Raw genomic sequence first — 22069 nt, 5'->3', positions numbered from 1 at the left:
TAAATATACTGGTCATAATTAATAATTTATGCTGCAATTCAAAATAATCAGTTAACTTGCAGTTTTAAACTAAAAGTTTGTTTAAGGGTAAATGAAATTGACACATATCCATCAAAATGTGTTATACTCTGTTGCAATAAAGGTCACAAATATCCTGTTTACTGACATCTTTCTTTTATTTCAAGAGTAAACACCACCTTGTACATCAATGAGAGCCAAAACAAGTAAATGCTAAATTAGGTAAAGTATCATTAAACAGATATTTACAAAATATTTACTTCTCAGTTTAATATGAAAGAAATAATTGACGAAAATCATTTTTATTCTATTTCCGACACTACTTTAGTTAGACATTTAATACTCGGCCTGTGTCAGTATTTAAAACTTTATTAAAAAAAAAAAAAAAAAAAAAAAAAAACGTTTTGTCATTTTAAAACTCCGTGAAAGTCCGTGGGCCAATTGGACTATTTCTCGTTCCTGCCAGTGCACCACGAGTGATATGTCAAAGGCCGTGGTATGTGATATCCTGTCTGTGGGATGGTGCATATAAAAAATCCCTTGCTACTAATGAAATGTAGCGGGTTTCCTCCAAGACTAAATGTTTGACATCCAATAGCCGATGATTAATAAATCAATGTTCTCTAGTGATGTCATTAAACTTAAACAAACTTTTTGTTTATACATGGAAAAAAATCTATTTTTGGGGATTGGGAGTATCACACAAATGTTATCTTTGGATAGTCGTAAACTTGATAACCTTATAAAAGTTCTAAATTTTGTTTGGTTAACAGACACCACTTGGCCACACAGATTTCTTAATCATCGGATATTGGTAGCAATAGTTTATGGGGGGGGGGGGGGGGGGGGGGGGGGGTTTGTGGGTCCTGCCTTTCAGATCAACTTTATGGGAAGGGGCAGATGTGGTGGTCTTTCTTCTCTATTGGATGTCAAACACTTGGTAATTTTGACATGTAGTCTTAGAAAGGACAACTATAGTTCCCCATTAGGGAAATAACGCAATGTGTCACCAACATTACCGCTGGACCATGTCCCGTTCCAAAGGGTGGTGTTACATTTCTCTATGTATAGAAAAAGGGTGGGGGGGGGGGGGGGGTAGTTGGCGATTTTACGTACTAGGTGAATGAGAGAGAGAGAGAGAGAGAGAGAGAGAGAGAGAGAGAGGAGAGAGAGAGAGAGAGAGAGAGAGAGAGAGCTAGAGAGCTTATCCTTTTGATTGGGCATGTGTCATATATGTTGCAACATGCCAGTATTTCTGCCAGAATGCCATTTTTGGGTATGGAACTGAATGCAACCAGTCAACATGGACTATGGGAGCCTCCTGCACAATGAAAATGGGTTAAGTTTAGGGTTAGTGTTAGGGTTAAGAAAACCATACAGTTACGGTACGTAATTAATTTTGTCAAAACGTTAACGTAAAAAGAACCCAACCCACATCTGTAAAGAAATTTGGGTATGCCGCCATACCCATTTTACCCTCTGGCAAAACCCTGGTTGCATACAATTTCATATATGAATTACTTACATAAAAGACCAGCAACAGATTTTACATTTAACACTTTACTTCTGAATGAATGACATACATGTATATAGCCACTTTAAACTTTTGAAAACCTTAATACGTGGAAGGACTGCCAATTTGTTTTGTTTGGGTTTTTTTTTTAAAGTACACGGTTGTGGAATAAAAAAACAACCCAACAACAACATTTTAGGATATCACATCCAAAGGATTTCTTCTCATGACTTCCATGGAATTTAAGGTGTAGCAAGACTAAAACCACTTCGAGTTGACTTCACACCAAACATTTTTGCATTTACAATGAAACAAACTACAACTTTACAAATGAAATGTTTAGAATGAAGTTTCATATCTATTCCAAGGAGGCAAAACACAATAAACCAATATGATAATTACTGCTTCACTTCTCATGAATTTTCATATGACATTTAAGACCATTTGCACTAACACAACGCTTCGAACAAACTTCTCATGAAAACTCTTTCACTGTACGATGAGTTTTCATATGAGATTTAAGATTCTTAGAATCAACAAAACTCTTCGAACAAACTTTACACAAAAATTCTTTTTCTTTAGAATGAGTCTTCATATGATTTTTAAGATTCTGCGCAGCAACAAAACTCTTCGAACAAACTTTACACAAAAACTCTTTTTCTTTAGAATGAGTCTTCATATGATTTTTAAGATTCTGCACAGCAACAAAACTCTTCGAACAAACTTTACACAAAAACTCTTTTTCTTTCGAATGAGTCTTCATATGATTTTTAAGATTCCGCGCAGTAACAAAACTCTTTGAACAAACTTCACACAAAAACTCTTTCTCTTTCAAATGAGTCGTCATATGACATTTAAGACCCGTAGAAGACGTAAAACCATCTGAACAAACTTCACACAAAAATGGTTTCACCCCAGTGTGGATCCACTGATGTGTATTAAGACTGTCGCGGGTGGAAAACGACTTGGAACAAACATCGCATTTGTATTTGTCTGTGTGAGTATGCATATGTGTTGTGAGGTAACGGCGCATTGAAAAGTCAAGGGAACAGATCTTGCAAGTGTACGGTTTTAGTCCAGTGTGCATGTTCAAGTGCTGTTGATACTGGGAACGCGCTAAGAAACATGTTGAGCAGACTTCACACTTGTACGGCTTTCCTGTCTTATGAATAATGGTGTGGAGCCCGAGAGCGCACTTCGACTTGTAAGTCTTTGTGCACTCCTGACATTTGAATCTCTGACTGGAATGGTAAGACATATGTTGTCGCAAAGCTGATTTGCTAATAAATCTCTTAGAACAGATATCACAGACAATCTTTACTTCATCGAAATGGATGGTTCTGTGATTCCTCATGTAATATAATGATGTGAAGGATTTTGAACAAACATCACATGTATAATTCACCTTTAAATGAATCACCGACTGGTGTGCCTTGAGACTATGTCTTGTATCATAGCTTTTAGGACATTGGTCACACTGAAAATACTTTCCACCTTCAGCATTGTGAACCAGCTTATGCCGCTCAAACACTTTAGCTAACTTAAAATGTTTTGAGCAGACTTCACATTTCATATCAGGCTTATTGTGAACCTGCATATGACATCTTAACGAGGCAGCTATCTTAAAAGCTCTTGAACAAACTTCACATTTAAAAGGCTTTTCATTTGTATGAAAATATCTGATGTGCCTCTTTAGATAATAGGGTGCTTGGAAAATTTTGTGACAAAGATCACACTGGAATTTCACATTTAAGTGATGCACCGTTTGATGTAGTTTGAAATTTGCTTTATTATCATAAGTTTTAGAGCACAGACCACACTTGTAACGATTTTTCTTATCAGAATGAATGACCAAATGTTTTCTATAAGAAGCAATCGTTTTAAAGTGCTTGTCACAAACTTCACACTTGAAACTTGTTTCATCTGAATGATTCAATTCATGGTTTTTCAAGTAATGTTTCGACTTAAAGCATTCGTGACAAACTGGACATTCAAACGATCTGACATCACAATGGATTCGCTTATGTGCCTGTAGAGTCTTGTCACATACAAATGATGCTGAACATAACCTGCAGGTAGTTGCTTTTCTGCGAAGATGTCCTGCAACATCTCTCTCAAGCAGAATAGTAGTTGCATAATGCCTTTTACAAATATCACACTCGAATGGAGCATCCCCAACATAGGCAGAAATATATCTTTCGAGATACTGTACATTAGAGGTTTGTACATGGGCAATGATATGTCTTTGAAGATGCTCAATGTTTGAGAAACGTTCTGCACATATCTTGCACATAAATGGCTTCTCCACACTGTAATCGTATGCAGTCTTAATGTCTCCTACTTCTGCTTGTTTAACGTCATTGGCATCAGGTTCTCCGATTCCTTGCAAAATGTTAGTATCTGCTTCCCCACGTGTCTGGTTAATGTCAGGATCATTTCCTTTTTTGTCCGATTGACTGATGTCACAGCTGTTTGCTTCTGTATCTGTCTGCTCAATGCCATAGCTATGTACGTCAATGACTGGCTGATCAATGTCACGAGTCTCTCTTTCAACATCTACCTGGTTAATGCTGTATCTATCTACTTCAATGACTTGCTGATCAATGTCAAACGTCGCTCTTTCAAGATTTACCTGGTTAATGTCATAGCTATCTACTTCAATGTCTGGCTGATCAATGTCACAAGTCTCCCTTTCAAGATCTACCTGTTTAATGGCATAGCTATCTACTTCAATGACTGGCTGATCAATGTCATAAGTCTCTCTTTCAATATCTACCTGGTTAATGTCAGACATAACTACATCATAGTCTTCCAGATGAATGTTATGGCCATCTATTTCAGTGTCTGACTGATTAATGTCACAACTCACTCTGTCTAGGCCTGCCTGGTTAATGTAAGAGATATCTACTTCAGAAAATGTTAATCTATGTGGACTGTTCTGGAATGCCAGTTTGTTGCAGTTGTCCTTTTTTGGTCTTGATGAGATTTTAACGTCGGCCTTTGTTGACCTGAAATTGTTTGGTGAATCTGAGGTCAACTCACTTTTTGCCAATCCTGATTTTAAAGTGCATTGAATTTTATTCTGATCTGATCTAACATTTCTTGTTTTAACTGATAACACTTTATATCTGGCCTGTCCTGATGGCTGATGGTTTGCAAACTGTGGAGATGAAGGACTTGGACTCACATCCACATCACAGTTCTTGCTTGTGGGTAAACTCTTAACAGAACTGTTGCACTTGGAAGACTGGGTGGGTTGAAGACATGGACACATCTTGCTATGATGCTGCTGCAGCTGTTGTATCAAAATATTCTGATTTGTAATCAGCTGGCACACCTCAGGTTGCATTTCGTCCAGATTTACAGTTTTCAATGACAGGGACTGATCAAACACCAGTGATACATCTGTCTGGGTTGAGGATTGTGTAGTACTCATCTGAGTCTGGATGGCCTTATCCCGAGTTTGATGAGGATGATCTGTCGTATATAGTAATACATCCTCCTGAGTTTGTTGTGGTTGATAAATCTCTGCTCCATAGTTAGCTAGTGTTATATCATTCTGAGTTTGTTGTGGTTGATAAATGTCTGCTGTACATTTAACTAGTGTTATATCATTCTCAGTTTTTTGCAGCTGATAAATCTCTTCTTCATAGTTAACTAGCGTTGTATCATTCTGAGTGTCTTGTGTCTGACCAATCTCTTCTTCACATTTAATTAGTGTTATATCATTCCAAGTTTGTTGAGGATGATCAGTCTCTTCTTCATATTTAACTAGTGTCATATTATTCTGAGTTTTCCGCGAGGAATTAGTAGGTGTCGATCCATGGGAAGACATCTTAATGATAAAGTTATCATGTTATCTGTAAGCAAACAATAAAACGAAATGAAAAAAAAAAACACCAGACAACAGATGTAAAACACAGAAGAATACAAGGAAAGGAAAAGTTTGTTTAGTTTAATGACACCACTAAAGCACATTGATTTACTAATCATCTGCTAAAATGGATATCAATATTTGGTAATTTTGACATAAGTCAATAGTAGCAAGGGATCTTTTATATGCACCATCCCACAGACAGGGTAGCACATATCATGGCTTTTGATATACCTGTCATGATGCTCTAGTTTGAATGAGAAATAGCCCAATGAGCCCACCGACAGAGATCAATACCAAACCAACTGACATCAATGGGCTATGTCCCGCCTGTGTACAGGACTATAAATGCAAAATAATATCTGGTCCAATGGAACAGTAGGTGATGTTAACCAGCAAAAACTAGTCGTTCCGGCAGTATTTTAACCCCTGTACTCTGTAACAAGCCTACTTTTCACATTACATTTTAAGCCGCCATAAGTCAACTTTAACAGAGTAACTTAAACATGAATGCTACACTCATGATTGGTGGTTAAGAAAATTAAAGGCAGGCATACACATACGTGATAGGCCATGCAACAGGAAAGCAACAAGACTTTGATGATATGGCCCTGTTTGTTTTGTTTAATGACACCACTAGGGAACATTAATTAATTAATCATCAGCTATTGGATATCAAACATTTGGTAACTCTAACATCTAGTCACAACACACGAAACTCGCCAAAATATAGGATGGCCCCAAAAATAATAATGGATGTTGGCAAATTATGGTAAAAGAACCACAAGCGAGATTTTAATGAGAAATACAAATATTAATGGTGCCTCATATGTTACAGCTCTAAAGAAGATCACCCACATATTATTTGGGTGAATAACACCTTTATTTTTTAAATATTTAAGTAGCCCAAATGGGATATTGGTCACATTTGGCGACATGGCCACAGGCCGTTTTAAGACCTGTGTCATCAGATGAAACCCACCATATTTTTCCTAATGCAGCAAGAGATCACTTCAGGGGTGCACAAATGTGAAATTGTGATGGTTGCCCACGGGCAACAGAAGCTGAAATTTGGTTGCCCAACATCATCTCTTGGTTGCCCACATATTTCATAAATGTTTTATGAATATAACTTTGAACAGTCATTAAAATGAAACTGAGGAACCAGCTAGTTTGGGGACGAAATATCTGGCATATGGCTTTTCCAAATGCCTCCTGCCAATATCATGCACGATGGACGCTGAGTGCATGGCAGTGTTAGGGTGGCGATTTATATCGCCTGTCAGTCAAGCTGTCAGTGCTGATACTTTTAAATTGCCCGTGACTGTCCGAGTGTCGTGAAGTATTGTTTTTAATTTTATTTGTTTTATGATTTTCTTGGTTGCCCATCGGGCTACTGTTTGACAAAGAATGTTTGCCCACAACATATTTTGCTTGTCCTGGGTGCACGGACAACCAATTTGTCACCCCTGCACTTTCCCACAGACAGGATAAGACATACCACAGCCCTTGATCAGTTGTGGTGCACTGGTTAGAATGAAAAAAACTAAATCAGTTGAATGGACCCACCAAGGTGGTTTGATCCTGTGCCGCAAAGTTCAGGGACACTAAAGGCATAGAATGGTGAAGAAATGGTTTAAAACCGGTTGACATACATGTATAAACATCAACATAGGCATACGGGCTCCTATGGTATTTTTGTAGGGGGGCAGACTGGCGTATGCCCGAATTAAAAAAAAATGCCCGAATCTGCATAACAACATTTAATCATATTAGCATTACTACCAAACAGCTATTTATATATATTGTCATAATTATTGTAAACTAATATTATTCAGTGTACGTTTAATTGCATTTTGTATTGCCATTTGCATGCATGGACTCGACCAGGAGTGCAAAATTAACAATAACAAAGGAAATAAATGAAACAATCTAATTAAAATTAGCTCCACTATTACATGTGGATCTAACAGCAGCCAGTTGGAGCTCATGTCAACCAATCAAAACCTTACTTGCAGAATCATGCCAGTGATTTAAAAATAATTTCAAAACATTCCGAATTATCCTGAGAGTATACGATATATTTCGTGTGAATTACGAATGCTTTATTTAGACCAGTAGAACTAATTTTAATCAGATTGCTAACAACACTGCATAGTCTCCAATGTCCAGGTAACATTTCGTCTGTAAATAATAATTTAAATATTGACCAATCACACTTCGCCTTTTATGATGTTATTTGGGAGCATACAAATTCTAAAAATATTGGGCGAGTCTATTTTAGTGGCCGCAGTAAAGCGAACCATACCAATACGTATGGGATGGGTTATCAGTCTTCAATTTTACATTAAAAATTATTTATTTATTTATAAAAATAAAATAAAAAAATAAATCAGTCTTCAGTTTTACATTACAAATTATTTATTTTATAAAATAAAACATGTTTTAAGGCATTTGTAATTCATACGAAACATGTTGTATACCCTCAGGATAATTCGGAATGTTTTGAAATTATTTTTAAATCACTGGCATGACTCTGCAAGTAAGGTTTTGATTGGTGGACATGAGCTCCAACTGGCTGCTGTTAGATCCACATGTAATAGTGGAGCTAATTTTAATTAGATTGTAAATGAAACTGCAGTTAAGTATTCATTGATGCAAACAACTAGTTGTTTTTTTCAAAGTTACATCAAGTTTTACTTGTGTGTACCGTAATTGTATTATTTAATGTCCGCAACCATATCTCTTGACACACGTATGCAGTCTCAGCTGATAGTAAAGAATGACCTACATTCACAATGACACCATGGGCAGGTCTTTCGGCCCTGAACTAGCATGTGTGTATTGTAACTGTCATGTATCGTAGATCAGCTTTTATTACTTTACAAGACTTTACAAAGATAGAATAACAAGCTACAGATCTTTGCTTTGAAACGTGTTGAAGGAAGGAAGGAAATGTTTTATTTAACAACGACCTCAACACATTTTATTTACGGTTATATGGTTTAAGACATATGGTTAAGGACCATAAAGATATTGAGAGAGGAAACCTGCTGTTGCCACTTCATGGGCTACTCTTTTCGATTGGCAGCAAACAATCTTTTATATGCACCATCCCAGACAGGATAGTACATACCACGGTGAAACGTGTTGAAGACACGGCACTAAAATTAATAACCGTGATGACTAAAAAGGAGCAAACATTGTTATGATGAATTCTGGATGACATTGTTTCTTGTTACTGGTTGCGATATAGCTAATTTGGTAATACAATTATGTAAGAGATAACAGATAGATCATGTAACTCTTCACATCAGAAGATAGAAAATGGCTTAGACAAAAATTAGCCATTTCCAAATTTTATTAACTTTTTTTTAAAATTAGGCACAGGTCAATTTAGCTACTGACAGTGCAAATCGGATTGTTACTCACCAGACAAAAGTGCTAATGGAAACGTAGCAGGTTTGCTCTTTAGATCAAATGTTTGACATCCAATACAGCAATATCCAATGTCGTTGAACAAAACAAAGTAACTTTCAATATTAAATGTGGATAGTCCCCATTTAACACGAATGCTACATTTGTGTATTCATCAATAATATATTTACTACAGGAAGAAACCCGTCAGCACCTACGTGTTTAACCAGAACATTACTGAAACAGGGTGCTGTCAGGTTTCTTCATGTTGTGTGTGTATTGGTGGTTACTATGTAAAAAGTGTGTTATTGGTGAACTTAAAAATTATCAATATAAAGGTATTTAGCATCAAACTTAGAATTTTGGTTGTATTTGAGTTGGAATCAGAAAGAGTTCAACCCGTACCCCTCTATATTAAAGTTTCTAAGACTAACCTTAAAAGAAACCCTAACCATTGATAAGGGGTATGGGTCGAACTCATGCCCCACACTGAAATTATTTACAAAAAAAGAATAAAGTACTCGCCATAAACTAATGTCACTTGAGAAAGGTAAAGTATTATTGTGGGCATGAGTTCGACCCAGGGTATCAGACGTTTCGCCCCCAAGCCAGTTCGCCCCCACATGCATAACTAGTTCTCCCCCATAAAGATACGGTATTATTACCACTGTGTCAATGTGAACGTGTGGTCTGGACCCATCTGTGTGTCCCGAGCTTCCTCTAGTGCAACCCTATATGTGTAAAACAGATCCTATTTCTGGCAGGAAATGGTTGTTTTAATAAATGATGATGATGTGGTTTATACGTGTAAAAGTGCTCGTTTTAATTTTATGAAATATTTTATATATATTAATTAAACTGATGATTATATCATCAGTGACAGGACTGATTCATGATTCTTCCAAATCGTGGATAGACAACGAAACACACACACACACACACACACTTTAACATGCCTTTAAAGAAACAATACAATAATTGTTTAAAAGTAACAAATAATTGGGATTTGGGGGCGAACTGACTAAAAGTCAAACAGTTATTGGCGAATCGACTTGGGGCGAACAGGTCAAACTGGAAACGAACCGACTGGAGTCTGGGGGCGAACTGTTTTGGGGTGAAACGTCATAGATTCTTCGACCCGTACCCCCTTTCAAGGTTAAGATAGTTTTAGGAATAGGGTTAGTCTTTAGAGCAAAATTATTACCGTACTCAAGCCAATAGATGGATTTTGATCAAAAAGAAATATTCATGAAAAACGCACATTACTTCTTCTCGAACAGTATGCGTAATCGAGACTATTGTGTCTTTCGCGTCTAGCATTTTCCGCTCACTGACTGAGGGCACCATACGGATACAAGTCAAAACGTACCCAAATCCAAACGACCCAACCACAACGTACCTATTTTGGGTCAAACTATGGCAACGTTTTACCCTTACTAAAACATACCCATCAAAACGCATCAACCAAAACGTATCCTTATTTGATCAAAAGTACGCTTGCTTAGACTAATTAATATAAAATTCAGAGAAATGTACTTTGTACCAGATTTAAATGTACTATAATGTTTATAACAATTAGGGTGTCCACTAGCTCGAGTGACGTCTACCCCTCTCCTTTGTTTATATGTTGTAGGGGAGACATAAAAAATGGGGAGGGCTAGATGTCACTCGAGTTAGGTATCCACGAGTATTCAAGTAGGGCCTACTCGGGAACAGGCCGAGTGTAGCAAGACTCGAGCCCGTTCACAGGACTTGAGTACCCTTACTTTAAGTGAGACAATGTCTAGCATTATGTCATGGACGATAACGGTAGGGGACACGCGAGCTATGTCAACTCGTGCGTCACAGAAAAGTCAATTGTAGGTTTACTTGCACCGTTCTTTTTTCTTTCTTTCTTTCTTCATTAGGTGGTATCATTATGGCATTCGTGACCTGACCATCACCTAGGAGCAGCCTTTTGTATGTTGTTTTTACGATGCTATATCACGTATATGTGTTAACACGTATGCACCCCCTCCCCCCCCCCCCCCCCCCCCCCCCCCCCCCGAAACAAAAAAAAACTAAACAAAAACAAAACAACAAAAAAACAAAACCAACCCCAACAACAATAACAAAAAAAACCCCAAAAACCCCCGCAAAACAAACAAAAAACGAATGCACCGTTCTGTTTTGTTTTTTTGTTGTGTCGTGTGACGTCGATGGTATTTATGTTCGTGTTCATAAATCTTCATCACCTAATGTTTATCATTCAAGAGTTACTAGATAGTGCGTGATATTTTAGTCCAGCTATAGCGCCTTGTTTTTGTTTTAAAGAATCATAGTCTTTTCGTACTGCAAAGTCTTTTCGTACCATAGTATGTTCGACCATAGTTATTTCGTACTATCGTGAAAAGTCATAATATTGTAAAATAGTCATGTTAGCTGTCACTTAGCACTCATTGTCATGCACAGCGGTGCAGGGAGTAGTGTAGTCCGAAGGGATGTAGAATGTTTGCTTCTTCTATGTCCGGACCTTGTTTTGAACTTGTTACATTCCTTCATATACTTATCATTTGTGACACCCAATAGCCGATATGTATTTTTGTGCTGGGGTGTCGTTAAACAAACATTCAATCAATCAATCATGTTACATTCCCTATAGTAGTATATGTAGCTCGTATTCAAAACGTGTGGCATCATATTTCAAACGTTTCTCAACCGAAATAGTGCAACAAATAGACACACATCCCAAAAATGTATAACCTACCGTACTCACTAAATACCTATTGAAGTACTTGTGTCATTATTAACAAAATAAATCTTCCAACCACAACCGTCAAAAGTCCCCCGTCATTTTACATATGCCACATAGAGGGAAGCAACTCACAGTGCACGTTAAGAAAAGTATTGGCATAACGTGCCCCGTGCACCACGGGGAGGGGGGCTAGCGGGGGACACTAGCCTTCCCCCAATAATTCTGAATAAAACATATTATTAGTAGTAAATCTTTAGACAGAGGGGGCCCAGTGGTAAAGCGCTTGCTTGATGCGCGGCCGGTCTAGGATCGATCCCCGTCAGTGGACCCATTGGGCTATTTCTCATTCCAGCCAGTGCTCCACAACTGGTGAAACAAAGGGCGTGGTATGTACTATCCTGTTTGTGGGATGGTGCATATAAAAGATCCCTTGTTGCTAACTGAAAAGAGTAGCCCATGAAGTGGCGACAGCAGGTTTCCTCTCTCTATATCTGTATGGTCCTTAACCATATGTCTGATGCCATATAACCGTAAATAAAATGTGCTGAGTGCAAAACATTTCCTTCCTTGTTCCTTCTTAAGGCAGAGATGCATTTTACTTGCAGAATGCAGGAAATTGCATTTCAGGACATCTAGTTTTCAAAATTTTACGGGGAGTATACCCCAAACCTCCTAGGAAGTTTGCTTTGCGCCCTCGAGCTTAGTCAGCCACCCCCCCCCCCCCTCCAAATGTCTACTTGCCTCTGCCGTGCCTGATTGCATAAACAAATTAGGTATGAAATGGCTAAGAGTAAGATCGATATGACCATACTACCAATTGAGCAGCAACCGTTTTAAACACTTGACAACACATAACTTTGTTATTTGCTTACTTGTCACTTCATACGGTACCGCAAACTTAAAAGTCAATCATATTGACCAGCTCCCCATTAAATTAAACCACCACCAACTGAAATGCACTCATACTATAACTTACCTAGTGCAATGCACAAACAAGAACATATCCATATTTTAGTTAAAACCTAACCATGATTAATAAAATCCTGACAACCCCCCCCCCCCCCCACCACCACCACCACCACCACCACCAACATATTTTGCACCCTAGGCCTGGGCCTAGTTGGTCTGTGCACTAATACGGCTCTGATTGAGTTTGATCCCACCCATAAAGAAAAGAAACAAGTTTAAAGTTTGCTTTTGTTTAACGACACCACTAGAGCACATTGATTTATTAATTAATGTATTAATGTTAAACATTTGGTAGTTTTGATATATAATTCTTCAAGGAAATCCGCTACATTTTTAAATTAGTAGCAAGGGATGTTTAATATGCACCAATCCATAGACAGGGTAGCACATACCACAGCCTTTGATATGCCAGTCGTGGTGCACTGGCCGTGACAAGATATAGCCCAAATCGTCTAAATTCCAGTAGGCTACAGACAGGAATCGATCTTAGAGTTGAACAGGGCTTCTAGAATTTTTTTTAAATCCACTAGCCATGGGATTAGAGATTTTAAAAATTTACTAGCCAGGATTGAAAATGAACTAGCCCTATTTTAAGTAAATATAATTTTACTACTAGTAGTAATGAGATATGTTACCTAAAGAGACAGAGAGAGCTTAAAATCCCTTAGATTGATGGGTGGGGTATTCATATTTACAAAATAAGACTTTAATGCAAACTTTAATTTCACTAGCCGTCGGGCATGGTGATAGTAGTTATTTACTAGCCCAAAATTGAGTATCACAAGCCATGGGAGTGGGGCTACCATGATCTAGAAACCCTGAGACTTGACTGCGCATCAGGCGAGCGCTATACCACTGGAAAGAACCAAATACACATGTACATCTATTTGCAAATCAACTTTTATCAGATTTTTGTCGTCTGTGTTTGGTGACATGTTGCACAAGCTCGCCGGCAGTTGCGAACGAATCCGAGCAGATGGCGCACTGAAATGGTGTCCTTTCCACGTGGCCTAGAACGTGTTGCCCGAGTTCGGAGGACGTGGAGTAGCGCTCACTACACAGGTGACATCTGAACGGGGTTTCCCCGGTGTGGGTGAGGAGGTGCAGCTTTAGATGCATGAGGCTGGGATACGTTTCGCTGTCGCACTCGTCACATTTGTACTCAAAACTTTTGGAGATCTTCTGAAAAAACAGAAAAAGAATTAAAAGATCAGTGTAAATCAGGTTGGAAAAATGTTTGAGGTTACCAAAGTGTTAAAGTTTGTTTTGTTTAATGACACCACTGGAGCACATTGGTTAATTAATCTATGATCGGCTATTGGATGTTAAATATTTGGTAATTCTGACTAGTTAAACAAGTTTGTTTTGTTTAACGACACCACTAAAGCACATTGAGTAATTAATCATCGGCTATTGGATGTCAAACATTTGGTAATACTGACTAATTAAAAAAGTTTGTTTTGTTTAACGACACCACTGGAGCACACTGATTAATTAATCACTGGCTATTGGATGTCAAACATTTGGTAATTCAGTCATCCGAGAATACCCGCTACATTTTTCCTAATGCAGAAAGGGATTTTTTATATGCACTTTCCCACAGACAGGATAGCACATACCACGACCTTTGACCAGTTGTGGTGCACTAGTTGGAACGAGAAAAAAACGAATCAGGTCAATGGATCCACTGAGGTGGTTTGATCCTGTGACACAAGCACCTCAGGCAAGCACTCAACCGACAGCTAAATTGCAAAATTAATACTGTTAACGTTTGGTGATCTGATGGTAATTTTTATTTTATTATATTTTTAAAAAGTATAATTCAGGTTGGGGTGCATTTCTCATATATATGTTCTATAAACCGTTGGTAATCTTCTGACCAAAAAACAACAACAAAAACATGAAAACCCCACCCCCAAAACAAACAAACACCAAAACTTCCGGATATAAATGTGTTAACAAAACTTATTTAGCATTTTTAAAACTGTATCTTTGCACAAAGAATCTTGAGTCAAAAGTTTGATTCGACAATGTTGAAATATAGCCCAGTGGTGAAGCACTTGATTGATGCACGGTCAGTCTAGGATTGATCTCCAACTATGGGTTCCATTGGGCTACTTCTCATTTCAGCCAGTGCACCACGACTGACGTATCAAAGGCCAGTTCTTCAGAGGAAACCTGCTAGTTTTACATTAGCAGCAAGGGATATTTTATAAGCACATTCCCACAGATAATCTACTTGTTTTTAAGGCTGGCTGGATCTCTCAATCGATAATCATATTTTCATAAGTCATTTTTTTTAAATTGTAGTTGATCACTATAACATCAATATCCTCATCGGCTTTGCTACCATTCTTTCTTTTATTCTTTCTTAAGGGCGGGACGTAGCCAAGTGGTAAGGCTCCTGCGCGATGTGTGGTTGGTGTGGGATCGATCCCCGTCGGTGGGCCCATTGAGTTTTTTCTCGCTCCAGCCAGTGCACCACGACTGGTACATCAAAGGCCATGGTATGTGTTATCCTGTCTATGGGATGGTGCATATAAAAGATCCCTTGCTGCTAATCGAAAAGAGTAGCCCATGAAGTGGCGACAGCGGGTTTCCTATCTCAATATCTGTGTGGTCCTCAACCATATGTCTGACGCCATATAACCGTAAATAAAATGTGTTGAGTGCGTCTAACTTATTTTCATACTTATATCCAATTGGGGTTCAAGTACGCTGTCCTGGGCACACACCTCAGCTATCTGTCCAGGACAGTTGGTTAGTTAATAGTTGTTAGTGGTTAGTGAGAGAGAACAGGGTGTAGTGGTCTTACACCTACCCATTGAGTCGTTAAAACTCACTCTGGGTGGGAGCCGATACTGGGCTGCAAACCCTGTACCTACCAGCCTTATCAGTTAAGTCCGATGGCTTAACCACGACACCACTGAGGCCGGTTGCCATTCTAATACTGTGGATCACACCAAATAAATTAAGAATACCTTTCTGGTCCTGTTCTTGGAATTTTTCTTTTCTTCTGCCAGTGCTGCTTGCCTTAACAGGTCGAAAGCACTGCTAACTTCTTCAGCATCATTCTCGTCCTCTTCCTCAAGTGGTGTCTCGGAGTCTAACAGATGATTGTGCTGCATGACATCATCGCCATTTTGCTCCGCATAATCTATCTCTATGGAAGGGTTCTGTGTATCTGCATCAACTTCAGCTCCTGGTTTCAAAACTGTATCGGTTGCAAAGCTATTCCTATAACAGGCAACGACTGTTGTGACTTCATCAATAGCCAGTGTTGTAACATGATTTTCAAAATCCACTGCATCATCATTGTCACCATCTTGATTTTTTGTCTGTGTCTGTGATACTGTATCAACTCCTACAACAGCATCAGGATTTTCTGAGTACTCAGTCTGTGACGAAGTTTTGACTACACTGATATCATCCTGAATTTGCTGTGTGGTATTTGCATCTACGAAATTAAAATAATTATGATCTGTGGCTACCAGTGTAATATCTGCCATATTGTTCAGTGTCGACATCTTTCAAGTCTGTAAAGAAACAAAAATGTTTTAATTTGATTACTAAAAATGCTCGTTAGAATTATTAAACCATTATTATATAGTATTTAATTAATTTAATTTAAAAGATGTTTAAAATAATTCTAATTTTTATTTTATTTCTTAAATACTATTTAAAAACAAAGTTTCTTTGTTTAGTTTAACAGCACCACTAGAGCAGATTGATTTATTAATCATCAGCTATTGGATGTCCAACATTTGGTTATTTTGATATACAGTCTTAGAAACGAAACCTGCTATGTTTTACCATTAGTAGCAAGGGATCTTTTATATGCACCATCCCACAGACAGGATAGCACATACCACAGCATTTAATATACCAGTCATGGTGCACTGGCTGGAACGAGAAATAGCCCGACGGGGATTGATCCCAAACTGACCGCGCATTGAGCGAGCACTTTACCACTGGGCTACATCCTGCCCCATTTTGAAACAACATCCAGCATCAAATCATACTATTTTAATGGCTAGGGGAGGAAAATGACAGATTTGTTGTCTTGCATAATCTACTAAGAAAAAATAATCATAATTTCTAACCTCAACCTCCCCCACCACAGAAACACAGGGAGGGGGAGAGATAGTGTGTGAGACAACCTCTGCCTGACAATAACAACATTCATGGGAATGTAGTACATGTGTCAACTACAAGTTGTCAACTTTTGCATGTGTCTCACTGCACAGAAGCATAGCAGACATAAGCCTTAGGAGTATTTGTTTTGTTGGAAGGCACTGGTTACGGCTATCTAAATTATTTATCTTTGACAGTAGTTTCGAACTCACAAACGTCAGAAACAAGACTGCATACAGTTACATAATTTATCCAACCAATCACAAGTTGTTTTCATTTACGTCCACGCCTTCTTACTGTGTATACATTTTAACAGTTGACCAATGGCAGTTAACCTCTTATAATTACTGTTGCATGAAATATATAGTTTGGAACCAGACGTCAAATGCGATTATTTATAAATATATTTTCCAAATAATTATTATTAAATGAAAAAAAACAGAGAGTAAAATTCCAGGGCTTTCCTGGGGGTTAATTCATTTTTCCAGGCATTTTAAGCACTTTTCAGGATGAAAATAAAATTTAAGCACTTTCCAGGGTTTTCCAGGATGTGTGTGAACCCTGGACATCATCATGTATATGAATATATCATTTTTGAAAGGGCAATATTTGCTATAACTGTCAATCAGGGTCAAAACCCCAGGGCGACTAACTTAATGGAGAAAAAAAAAGGTGGGATGTAGCCCAGTGGTACAGTGCTCGCTCGATGCACGGTCGGTCTGGGATCAATCCCCGTCGGTGGGCCCATTGGGCTATTTCTCATTCCAGCCAGTGCAGCGCTTGTAGAATTTTTTTTTAAATCCACTAACCATGGGATCAGTGATTTAAAAAATTTACTAGCCATGATTAAAAATTCACTAGCCCTACTTTACTTTAAGTTGATACAATTTTACTAAATAATAGTAATAATCAGATATGTCACCTAAAGAGGGAGCTAGAGCTTAAAAACACTAAAATTGGGGGTTGGGGTGGGGTCAGGATATTTATATTTACAAAGACTTAACTGCAACATCTGACCCAAAAACAATTTCACTAGCCGTTGGGCATGCCGATAGTAGTTATTTACTAGCCCAACATTGAATAGCCATGGGAGTGGGGCTACCATAATCTAGAAGCCCTGCAGTGCACCATGACTGGTATATCAAAGGCCGTGGTATGTACTATCCTGTCTGTGGGATGGTGCATATAAAAGATCCCTTGCTGCTAATTGAAAAGAGTAGACCATGAAGTGGTGACAGCGGGTTTCCTCCCTCAATATCTGTGTGGTCCTTAACCATATGTCCGACGCCATATAACCGTAAATAAAATGTGTTGAGTGCGTCGTTAAATAAAACATTTCTTCTTTCTCTTAAAGGGACATACCCTAGTTTTTGAACACTAACACATTTGTGACTATTATAACCGTATTTGATAACTGAAATCATACTTTACTTTTATTGTTTAGATTATCAATTTCCATACAATCGAAGTGGTTTTGGTCATCCTGGTGTTTTTATAATCACAAAATGCATTGCTCGTATTTTTTTAAACGCACGTGCGTCTAGGAAGTAACAGTTATGGAGTCGAGTTTTAGTCTATCTTTAGAGGGTATTTCACCATTTCAAAGTCACAGACTCATGTTTCACTCAATTGTAACTGTATACAAATGTGTTACAGGTTTATAGACTAACTAAACTTAGTGTTAATTTTCATGGGTTGAAACTAGGGTATGTCCCTTTAATGGAGAAAAAAATCCTAAATTTTAGGATATCTTCAGTTTTAAACACAGTAACACTTGATTGTTACCAAAAGAAATATACAAGGTACAGTGTGTGAAAGCACCATTGTCCCAAACTTAATTTCAAAGCACGTGAAAATGACATTTTACAAAGTATATTTACAAAATAACTACAACCAAAAAGTTCCATAATACAGCTCTGTTGTCCACAGAATATGATGTACTAAATATTAACATTTTATAGTAAAGAAAACAAAAATCTGGATTTCCAGATCATACTGGATGAAAACTCTCGGAAAGTTGGTCGCCCTGAAACCCAATAAACGTCAAAGCTGATCTGCAACTCTACAGATCGATGCCATATAACTGTAAGTAAAATGTGTTGAGTGTATCGTTAAATAAAACATTTCCTTGCTTCCTGTAACTCTACACTTGCCTAGGAAGCCAGGGTTTCTGCCAGAAGGTAAAATGGCTATGGCACCACACCCAAACTGTTTTTCAGATTTTTTTTTTAAAGTTAACCTTTTGACAAAATTAATTACTTTTTAAAACCCTAATGCTAAACGTAAATCATTTTCTTTCTTGGGGAGCCCCCCCCCCCCCATACCCCCCAGCTGTTGACTGTGGTTGCATTTAATTATTTAATTCCATGTAGCGCAGTATAATGTACGTCAAGTTAAAAAAAAAAAAAGTTTATCTTGTTTAATGACACCACTGGAGTACATTGATTAACTAATCATGGACTACAGGATGTCTAACATTTGGTGATTCTGACACGTAGTCATCAGAGAAAACTCGCTATATTGTTCCTAATGCAGCAAAGGGTCTTTTATATATGCACTTTCACACAGGTAGAAAAGCACATATACAATGGCCTTTGTCCAGTTGTGGTGCATGAGAATGAGAAGAAACACAATCAGCTGACTAAGAAAACACTCCATGTATCATTTCAGTACGTAGGTTAATGCGTGGACAAAACATTGTTAATTATTTAGACTTATTGTGTAGCCACTTTGACAATGGTTATTTTATTTTGTATATGAAAAATAATATATATAGTGCTGGATATACTTATTGCTGGCTTACTGGGATGTGTATTATTACAAAACATTGCAATGTATGACTATTTATCATCCCGCAAAAAACAGGTAGATTATGTTTCTCTAATTCTAAGGCTCATTCCTGATGTTACGCGTTAAGTATTATGTAACCACCAGCTCGCCAGAAGGCGTACTCACTGAGATGGTACAAAATGGCTGCACCAGTTATATATAATAGCCATCACATTTAACTGTTTTATTAATTAACTATACGATTATACTTGTTGATATTAAGCAATAATGTGCATTATATATTGTTGAATATGCATACCAGGCCAAATGCTATAATTGTCCCTTCCTTTAAGGATTTTTTCCCAGGAATCCATTTTTTTTCCAGTGGACTCATTTGCTCCTGAATTGGCTCATTTCCATGAGTCCATTCTCAAAATCCATGAGTCCATTTTTTTTCTTCTTCCGGAAATAACAGCTTAAAGGGACATTCTTGAGTTTGCTGCATTGTAAGATGTTTCTGACTAATAAAATATTTTTACAATTAGCTTAAACTTACATATTAAATATATTTTCTTGTTTACAATATCAGTGTCTGTATATTCAATGTGTTTCTGGTCATCTTAATATTTGTAAGAAGCCCAAAATGGATTTTGTCTTCAAATAATTTCGTATGTACGAAAAAATATATTTTAGGAAATAAAATGAAATTTAACCTAGTACAAATATTATAACTATCAGAAACACATTTAATATACAGCCACTAGTATTTTATGCAAACAAAAATATATTCGATATGTAATTACTATTGTAAAAAGTCTGTTAGTCAATAACATCTTAAAAATTGCAGCAAACTCAGGAATGTCCCTTTAAGAACACGTTTCCATAGCTTCAGTCAAGACAGACAACATCAGTTGTATTTAACAGGTGTGCAGTCAACAAAATTTCATAAAATCCACTAGCCATGGGATTAGTGATTTTAAAAATTTACTAGCCAAAAATTCAATAGCCCTACTTTACTTTAAGTAACTTAGTTAATACAATTTTACTAAATAATAGTAAAAATCAGATATGTCACTAAAGGGTGAGATACAGCTTAAAAACACTCACATTAGGGCATTGAGGTGGGGGCAGGATATTCATATTTACAAACAGACTTAAAGGGACATACCCTAATTTCAACCTGTGAAAATTAACACTAAGTTTAGTTAATCTACAAACCTATAACACATTTGGATAAAGTTACAATAGAATGAATCATAAGTTTGTGACTTTGAAATGGTGAAATACTCTCTAAAAATAGACTAAAACTTAACTCCCATAAGTGTTACTTCTCAGACGCACGTGCGATTTTAAAAATATGAGAAATACATTTTGTGATATTAAAAACACCAGAATGACCAATAACACTTTGAATATACGGAATTGATCATCTAAACAATAAAATCTAAGTAAAGTATGATTTCAGTTATAAAAAACGGTTATAATAGTAAAAAATATGCGTTAGTGTTTAAAAACTAGGGATGTCCCTTTAACTACAACATTTGACTGTTTTTTTGTGTTTTTTTACTAGCCGTTAGGCATGGCAATAGTAGTTATTTACTAGCTCAACATCAACATTAAATATCACTAGCCATGGGAGTGGAGCTACCATAATCTAGAAGCCCTGTCTGGCATGGCAACAGTAGTTATTTACTAGCTCAACATTGAATATCATTAGCCATGGTAGTGGGGCTACCATACTCTAGAAGCCCTGGTCAAACAGATAGCTACGGGCGTACGGACATGTGGGACAATCAAGACAAACCCGCAAACCGAAGGGATGGGGCGAAAAGACTTGGGACGACACTCGCTTGGGTCGAAACGACTGTAATCACTCGGTGCCCAGTAGATCTATTCGTTTTATAACCAAGTGAAAACCGCGACTGATAGGGTGAGCGGAGATCTTATATTTGTAGAAATACAAAAAAGAAAAAAAATCCAAAATATGCGTGACAGTTTCATAATAATAACTCTTACCGTACCGTAGATAACTCTTCGTTTGCATTCATGATCAAGTGAGCGTAGGTTTTCTTTTCCGCCCTCCTTTTTTGAGCATCGTAGAAACTAGCCCCAGTTGCCCAAGCCATAGAAACAGTTGTTTTGTTCATAACAGAGCATAAGATTAAATTAATTTAAGTTGTTTTACTACTAAAGTAATAACATGTTTCATTTATGTAAATATTTAAGAGTTCACTTTCAACTTACTTCCACACGAACCTTTTTGACTTCGTACAGTGCAAACATCAGCTGAGTAATGCATTGGCATAACTCTGTAAATCTTTAGTTCAAAATGTCCACTGTAGTTGCTTCCCTTACTTGATGAATTTTCAACAAGAGCGTATGGCGTATCCAAAGTTTGTTTTGTTTAACGACACCAATAGAGCACATAAAAAAGTAAAGTTTGTTTTATTTAACGACGCCACTAGAGCACATTGATTTTTTATCTTATCATCGGCTATTGGACGTCAAACATATGGTCATTCTGACACTGTTTTTTAGAGGAAACCCGCTGTCGCCACATAGGTTACTCTTTTACGACAGGCAGCAAGGAATCTTTTATTTGCGCTTCCCTCAGGCAGGATAGCCACATGGCCTTTGTTAG

General features: G+C 37.5%; 1 protein-coding gene across 9 annotated transcripts; it reads right to left on the bottom strand.

Annotated features, from left to right (window-relative positions):
• Window positions 1-1562: 1562 nt before the first annotated feature.
• Window positions 1563-21712, bottom strand: LOC121387324 (zinc finger protein 493-like). 9 transcript variants are annotated; one of them, XM_041518349.1, is made up of 4 exons: window positions 21673-21712; window positions 15507-16061; window positions 13407-13707; window positions 1563-5391 (listed from the first exon to the last, which is right to left on the bottom strand). In XM_041518349.1, exon 4 carries the CDS (start codon window positions 5364-5366, stop codon window positions 2007-2009), a length of 3360 nt encoding a protein of 1119 aa, XP_041374283.1. In that variant the 5' UTR covers window positions 5367-5391; window positions 13407-13707; window positions 15507-16061; window positions 21673-21712; the 3' UTR covers window positions 1563-2006. The 9 variants fall into 9 exon arrangements, with proteins under 9 accessions (XP_041374283.1, XP_041374281.1, XP_041374282.1 ...); XM_041518347.1 differs by lacking the exon at window positions 21673-21712 and adding an exon at window positions 21445-21560; XM_041518348.1 differs by lacking the exon at window positions 21673-21712 and adding an exon at window positions 21450-21499.
• Between the last annotated feature and the right edge of the window lie 357 nt (window positions 21713-22069).

This window comes from Gigantopelta aegis, chromosome 13 (genome assembly GCF_016097555.1).
Source record: "Gigantopelta aegis isolate Gae_Host chromosome 13, Gae_host_genome, whole genome shotgun sequence".
NCBI classification, from domain to species: Eukaryota; Metazoa; Mollusca; class Gastropoda; order Neomphalida; family Peltospiridae; genus Gigantopelta; species Gigantopelta aegis.
This window is presented reverse-complemented; position numbering and strand designations above follow the sequence as displayed.

Coding starts and splice junctions, on each gene's coding strand:
- LOC121387324 (XM_041518349.1), bottom strand. CDS start 5,366: ATGTCTTCCCATGGATCGACACCTACTAATTCCTCGCGGAAAACTCAG.